The sequence below is a fragment of the Protobothrops mucrosquamatus genome, unplaced genomic scaffold, assembly GCF_001527695.2.
Source record: "Protobothrops mucrosquamatus isolate PMUCROS unplaced genomic scaffold, P.Mucros_1.0 scaffold25, whole genome shotgun sequence".
In the NCBI taxonomy this organism is placed as follows: Eukaryota; Metazoa; Chordata; class Lepidosauria; order Squamata; family Viperidae; genus Protobothrops; species Protobothrops mucrosquamatus.
Genome location: NW_015386410.1, coordinates 1,629,980 through 1,637,946, shown reverse-complemented (window position 1 = coordinate 1,637,946; position 7,967 = coordinate 1,629,980). Strand labels below are relative to the sequence as shown.

Sequence of the window (7,967 nt, the reverse complement as noted above, 5' to 3'; positions counted from 1 at the left end):
TACAACCTAAGTGTTGGAGATGTGGAAATTTAGATGCAACTTATTTTCATATTTGGTGGACATGTAGGGAAGTTAAAGCATTTTGGATTAAGATATGGTGGAATATTCAAAATATTTTTAAGAAAAAGATAAAGTTTAAGCCGCAGATATTTTTGTTGGGTATTATGGAAGACTTGGATGCAAAAGAAATGGAATTGATTTGAACTTTATAACTGCTGCAAGACTACTTGTAGCTCAATATTGGAAAACGGAACATTTGCCCACTATAGAAGAATGGTCACTTAAAGTCTCGAACTTAGCAGAAATGGCCAAGATCTCCACTTATGTGAAGGACTATTCACAAGAAAGATATATTTTGGTTTGGAGAAGATGGATAGATTATATTGAGCGTAAATATGGGACCAAAAAATATCATTTGGTTTTTGAGTGAATTTTAGAGTATTATTGTTGTATAAAGGTTAGAATAGTTTATTTAGTATTATTTTTAATTATTAAAGTGATGTTATTATTATTGTTTTTAATAACTGTATATTTGTTTAAAAGAGAGTTAAAGGAGGTTATAGATATGTTATTTTAATAGTTGATTAATGTTAGTTAGAGTATGATTATTTTATTGTTAACCCTGTGATTGGCTCTGGGAAGTGAGGGGGGAGGGAGGGGGAGTGGAAGGATGGGTTGGGGAAGGGGGGATTTATATTGTAAAATTTTATAAAATTTTCAATTAAAAAAAACTGCAATGATTCACTTAACAATTGTGACAAGAAGGATCATAAAATGGGGCAAAATTCACTTAACAACTGTTTCACTAAGCAACAGAAAGTTTGGGCTCAATTGCGGTTGTAAGTCAAGGACTACCTGTATTCCATCTTTTCTCTACCAGTTATTTAGTTTCCATGCTGAAAGGGCAGAGAATGCAGGTTTTTCTTCACCAATCAAGAATAGGAATGTAATATTTCACTGACACTCATCCAGAAAATATTGGAGGAGGAGGATGAGAGTCATCTAAGTCGGAGGTGGTAAAAATCAGAAGGAGTTTGGCAGCATCTTTTCTGACTACAGTAACACATTTTATTAAAGGGCGTAAACTTTAATGTGTTAGTCGGGAAAGATGCTACCGCTCTCCTTCTGATTTCTCATGCAGTAAATGTGTACTAGAGCAGGGGTTTCCAACCTTGGCAACTTTACGACTTGTGGACTTCAACTCCCAGAATTCCTCAGTCAGCATAGTCCAGAGTCCAGCACAGTCCACAGTCCAATGTCCACAAGTCATAAAATTGCGAAGGTTGGAGACCCCTATACTAGAATACAGAAAATTATGCTGGTCACTGTTTATGATTTCATCTCCTTTGGGGTCAGTATTTTAGCAATTTTTGGTCAGGCAAGGAAGCAAGTAAATGTCAATCTTGATTCCTGCTCAAGATTGGAACTGTAACCTGCAGGATGCAGGAGAGCTAATTCTCCCCAGCTCTTTTATTTTCAAAACAAAATCATTACAGAGGGTGAAAGCTGACAGGAAATGTTGTTATCGGAGCAGCTGCAGACATTCCTGCACTCCATAAACATTTTTGGGATGAGCAATAGTCTCATAATGCATCCGATAGCTATTGGGCCTTGATTCAGACAACACACTGGATCAATTCTAAAATACACTAACATACTGCAAATCACGGTTCAGTTTGTGACTGAGAAGTGGCTTTACTGGAAGTCTTGGACTTATGGCCCCAAATGGGATTCTACTGCTAAGCAAGGCAATTAAATTCCATTATTGTTTAATGTCGTTCCTGATTTTACATCCTTTTTTTCCCACGGTTAAGTGAATCACCGCAGTTGTTCAGTGAATCATGCAGTTGCTAAGTGAAACCAGCTCCCCGCCCCCTTGACTTTGCTTATTGGAAGCTGGTTGGGAAGGTCACAAATGGCGATCACAAATAGCGGGACAGTGCAGGTATTGTAAATGTATGTTGGCTGCCAAGCACCCATATTTGATCTTGTGATCATCGAGATGCTGCAACGGTCGTTAAGTGATAGGAATGGCCGTGAGTCATTTTTTTCAGTGCCATTGTAACTTCGAATGGTCATTAAACAAATAGTTGTAAATCAAGGACTACCTATATTACAATCTGACCCATGTTCAAGATTGAGACAAGTTGCCATGGCTTCATATTCATAATGGGGAGGATAGATCAATTTCTCCATCCTTTTGCGTTTCCATATTCATTATAAGGAAAAGGAAGCTTCTACCTGTTATTAGCAAAGGAAGTCAGACAACCCAACCCAACACAGTTACCCCCATTTCTCTGCCATCCTACTTGGCAAGGGGCTATTTTTATTTAGAAAAATGGCAAAATGCTATGTTTTTTTTTTAAAAAACCAAGCATTTAAATATTTGGGGGATACTCAGTAATACTAAACACCCTTACTAACAGTTGTTGTCCTAACAGCCACCTCCCTTGCTATCTTCTACATCAAGGCTTTTCAACCAGTGGTACGGGTACCACCTGTGGTACATTGGCACCTTGCAGGTGGTACGCGACCATCCTAGAAAAATGGTAGCGGGGGAGGGGAATGAGCTGAACTGGTGGCAGCACTGCACAAGCCTGAGCGAGAGATGGCTGGAGCTGCAGGGCTGTCAGGGCTCAGCGGAAGCGCCAGGATCAGCACTTCTTCAGGACTGTCAGGGCTCAGTGGAAGTGCCAGGATCAGCGCCGGGCTCCAGCTGGAGCCCGGCGCTGATCCTGGCGCTTCTGCTGAGCCCAGAAGAAGCGCTGATCAGCTGGAATGTTGCAGCATCTCCAGGGTCTTGTGATTTACATTCAGATGCTTGGCAACTGATTCATATTTATGACGGTCACAGTGTCCCAGGGTCATGTGAAGTGACCAAAACTTGCTGCAACCACCCAGCAGATGGGGGGGGGAATAAAAACCAAACACCCCCCCACCCCACCCCCGCTGCCAATCCTCAACAGAAATGCTCACAACAATGAAAACCTCGGACAGGAGGAAGAGCGCGGCTGGGTGGGCAGGCAGGTGTCTTGCTCGGCTGTGGCTTGGGGGGCACTTTGTTCAGTGCCATTGTAACTTCGAACAGTCACTAAGTGAACTGTTGTAAGTCGAGGACTACCTGTACTTTATCACTTTTTTCCTTTTTTTTTTGGTCATCAAGTTTTTGACACCTTGCTAGGCGACTGGTGGTACTCGGATATTGCCATATCCTAAATGTGGTACAATGGGTGAAAAGGGTGAAAAGCCCTGTTCTACATAGACTGGAACAGTTTTTATAAATTGACTGCAAAAAGAAAGTTTGCAACTACCTGTAGCTGCTCCAAAACAGAGTAGTAATGGTATACAAGGGACTAGTCCACTTGAGACACAAATTGCAAGAATGAGATGCGTTCTTCGCGACTAGAAGAGTGGAACTCCTGAGAAAGGGGAAAAAAAGGCAACCCAGGTTCATCCCTAAAATGGCCAATAAGAAGCAGTCGGTTTAATGAGATGTTCCTTGGGTAGTACCGTACCAAAATACAGGCAGTCCTCAAATTATGACAATTGAGCCCAAAATATTGTTAACTGAGACATGTGTTAAGCAGGTTTTGCCCCATTTTATGAGCTTTCTTGCCACAGTTGTTAAGTGAATCACTGCGGTTGATAAGCTAGTAACACAGTTGTTAAGTGAATCGGGCTTCCCTATTGATTTTGCCTGTCAGAAGGTCGCAAAAGCTGATCACATGACCTTGGCAGCATCTTTTCTGACTACAGTAACACATTTTATTAAAGGGCGTAAAGTCATAAGTGTGCTTCTGCCAAGCATCTGAATTTTGATCACATGATCGTGGGGCTGCTAAAAAGATTGTAAGTGTGAAAAAATGACATAAGTCACTTTTTCAGTGCCATTAACTTTGAACGGTCACTAAATGAATTGTTGTAAGTTGAGGACTACCCATAAATATAACTGTTTAGTCAGGTCTGGTGCACTGCCATCTCTGTAGTTGTGAATTAGTGGCCTATCCTCGTGCTGCAGAACCATTATCCTTATAGTTTTCCATTTATTTCCAGCAACTTCTCTTTAATACAGCTTAAAATTGGTTCGACATAAATGTTTTTGAACACGACCTGCAATAATATCCACAATAGGAATTTTGCAGTCATAGCTACTGGGAAATTCCTCTTTCCACAATTCAAAACTGGTCTACAATGGTAAGTAGCCTAAATTCTTCAATAGGCATGTCTGAAATTTCATTGAGGTATGGGCCTCTTCTTAGAGTTCCATCTCGACAGATGAATTTTTGGATAACAGGTCAGTTAGCCAACATTTCTAGTAATCAACGTATCTTGGAATATTTGTGCAGAATGCCAGATTGTGAATTTCTATTTATTAGAGAAGTTACCACTGTTCAATAACAGAATACATGATTTGCATGTAGAAAGTTCCATTTTAAAAATCCAATTAAAAGGAGTACAAAGTAGTAAATATTTTGATATTCTTGAAATTATAACAGTTTAGGACATATATGCAGATTTGACATAAGACAACTTTCTAAAGTCAGATGTTTTAACAGATTCAATAGCAACATGCAGCTCAAACATCTTTTTAACAAAGCAGGTAGTCCTCAACTTACAACAGTTCGTTTAATGACTGTTTGAAGTTACAACGGCACTGAAAAAAATGACAGAAGCGTTTTTCACACTTACCATTGCAGCATCCCCAGGGTCACGTGATCAAGATTCAGATGTTTGGTAACTGACTCCTATTTATGATGGTTGCAATGTGTCCTGGGGTCATGTGATCACCTTTTGCAACCTTCCGACAAGCGAAATCAATGGGAAGTCAGATTCATTTAACAATCATTTAGCAGGATGAGAAGCAACGGGTGGAAACTGATCAAGGAGAGAAGCAACTTAGAACTAAGGAGAAACTTCCTGACAGTTAGAACAATTAACCAATGGAACAACCTGCCTCCAGAAGCGGTGAATGCTCCAACACTGGAAGTTTTTAAGAAGAGACTGGACAGCCATTTGTCTGAAATGGTGTAGGGTTCCTGCCTGAGCAGGGCGTTGGACTCAATGACCTCCAAGGTCCCTTCCAACTTTATTATTATTATTATTATTATTATTATTATTATTATTATTATTATTATTATTATTACCATGTTACTGATAGAAGTAAAAGAAAGGTCTTCAGAATTTAATATTGAAAGAGAAATTTAAAATTAAATTTGCTGCAGTGGAAATTTACTGAGTGGAGAAAAAAAACTAATAATATATGGGAACCAGGAAAGGAAAGCATAAAGAAAGGAAGATAAACACATGGGCAAAAATAGCTGGGTTTTAGAGTGGGAAAAGAAAGAAGGCAGACCATAAAAAAATAACTGTAAGAGGAAATGGCTAGCCAGGAAAGGCACACTGAATTGAAAAACAGGAAAATAACTTATTGTTCTAAAAAGGGGACATAAATATCTACAGAGTTTAAAATAACCATTTAAATGTCTAATTTTTCTTATTATTATTGTATATGTGAATATGATTTAATATGTTATCAGGAAATGTATATAAGCGGACGGAAAGAGTGTAACCTCATAGTACCTCAGCCAATGGGGAAAGAGGAGGGATGTAGCGGCCGGGGACAGGACTGCATAAAAGAAGGGAATATTTTGGGTTAAAACTTTGGAGAGAACCAAGCTTTGATAGCTTCTCTCCCCGCTTATTGCAATAAACGAAACAAAAGGCCTTCACTACGTCTTGGCTGGTTATTGGTCAGGCGAGCTTGCCTCTGGTCACGAAGGAAAGTGGCCAGGAGCACATAACATTACTAACTTAACAACTGCAATAGTTCACTTAACAAGTGTGGCAAGAAAAGTTGTAAAATGGGGCAAAATTCACTTAACAAATATCTCAATTAGCAACAGAAGTTTTGGGCCCAACTGTGGTTATAAGTCAAGGACTACCTGTAATGAAATTTACATCTTCAATTATATGCTTTGTGTCTCCACCAATGAGAGAAAAAATGGAATATTTCATAAACAGACTTCAGATTTCCAATTCATACTTTTATGTTTCTCCACTTTTTTATCCATGACTATAGTAAAAGTGGCCAATTTGGCAGTAAAGAACTTCTGGACAAGAAAAAAAAATCCTTATTTCTATAAGTTTCATACATCATTATTAAGGTAGGTAAATATAGCAGGATCATTATCCTTAATTTGTCCTATATATATATAATAAGCATTATAACTGAGCACTAATCCAGGTCTACAGTGCAAAGGGCTTACACTCTGTGTAATCGCCCTCTGCCTAGTAGTAAAGATATTTCAGAAGAATTCACTTCATGTTCTCCAGATCACTGTTGCCCAATGTACTCCAGACCTTAGAGGTCAACTTTTTATAATCTGTGCTCAGTATCTGGACTGCTTCTGTCTAGTAAAGGCCATTCTACCTTTCTAGAGTGAGTCTCTCTATTACAAGCCTTCCCATGTTAAATGAGCAAAATATACAGTATTTTCCGATTTAATGATAAAAGATCCTAAACATCAAATGATCAAAGCAAACACAAAGGGCTTCCAGGGCAACATTATGATGTTGCTGTTCTTCAACCATCAAGGCATTTAGATAACTACCAATTGTAACCAGAATTCCTCTTTCGTTCCCTTTTATATCCTTTTCTCCTTCCTACAAAAGCTTGTAATTTGTCACCTGTTCATTTTTTTCATGCCATGCCACTCATCATACATAGGATAACTGCCTTCTCCTCCTCTCCACATGCTATACTTTTCCTCCATTTGTTTTACTTTTGTTTAGCAAAATTTAAATCACTGTTTCCTCTACTCTTCAATTTCTACATGAACAGCACTTTGTTTCAAGAAGCGTTTTCATTTCTTCAGAATGTTCTCTTCCAAAGGTTCATCCCATTTGGCCCATCTGACCATTTCAGAAACTTCACCCCATCGGGAAAGATTTTTAAGATTGGCTTAATTCAAACTCTACATGTTCATGAAACAGACCCTACTTAACAGGCAAGGGACCTGCCTTGAGAGCTCTGGGATGAAGAAAAATTAGGTTCTGCAATCAAGATTGCAGATAATTTGCCAAAAGAAAACACTTGGTATACTAAAGCAAGCACTGACTGGGCCAAAAGAAACTAAATTTTGGAATCTGAACGCATCATGCACATCAAGTAAACCAATATACAATATATTACCGTATAACATTTCACACTATTGCTGCTTGTGTTGACTATGAGAAGGGGTGACATGTTTTGCTTGCTTCTATGATTTCACCAAGTGCTATCCGCACGTTCTAAAATTTGCTTATGCTGTTTTGAGGCATGAAATATTTTGAAAGCTGAGAGGGGTGATTGTGAATGTTGCTTTTGTGCAATGCATTCAAGGGATGTCAGAACTGACACAGAAGCCTATTTTTACCTTTACCAGGGCTTCAACCAGTTGATTCTTGGAAAACGGGATGTATTTTCCTGATAATCCACTGCCCAGTTCTGTGGTTCTGTTGGCTTCCACATCTTCCGATATTTCACCATCATGGCAGCAAGGGAGGCCTTGCCATGCAAAGACAATCCTATAATCTTGGTCCCCAGGGCTAACCGGGTTATGCTCAGCATTCTGGGAGAGTCCAAAGCTTAACAGTTAAAAAATGGCAGCACAGTCATATCTATCTTCCTTGGCTAAGTTTCCTCAAACTGACATTGTTTTGCAACCACATTGCTTGAAGAACTGCAGCAGGCACCTTTTGAAGCAGCAAATGTAGAAAGCTTTGAGAAATCAAGTAGAGCAAATCGATCTTTTTGATAAGCTGCAGGTAAAGAGTGTTCAGTTAACATGGAGGTACCATGCACAAATGACAAGGTACTTTCCCCACTACCACCACCCGCAATCGCATGTGAAAGCAAGCTCACAACCAGGACAGAACAACAGGGGTTAAAAAGTCATGGGTAAAATCATCAGGCTATCCCAGTGGTG

At 39.3% G+C, this 7,967-nt stretch overlaps 1 protein-coding gene across 1 annotated transcript in view; it reads right to left on the bottom strand.

Moving 5' to 3' along the window:
* The window catches only part of LOC107283096 (transmembrane protein 143-like), a 70,987-nt gene extending 63,378 nt beyond the window's left edge, over nt 1–7,609 (bottom strand). The window contains 3 exon segments of the mRNA XM_029283135.1: nt 3,312–3,419; nt 7,416–7,462; nt 7,465–7,609. Coding sequence (XP_029138968.1) covers nt 3,312–3,419; nt 7,416–7,462; nt 7,465–7,609 — 300 coding nt within the window.
* Nucleotides 7,610–7,967: the final 358 nt, after the last annotated feature.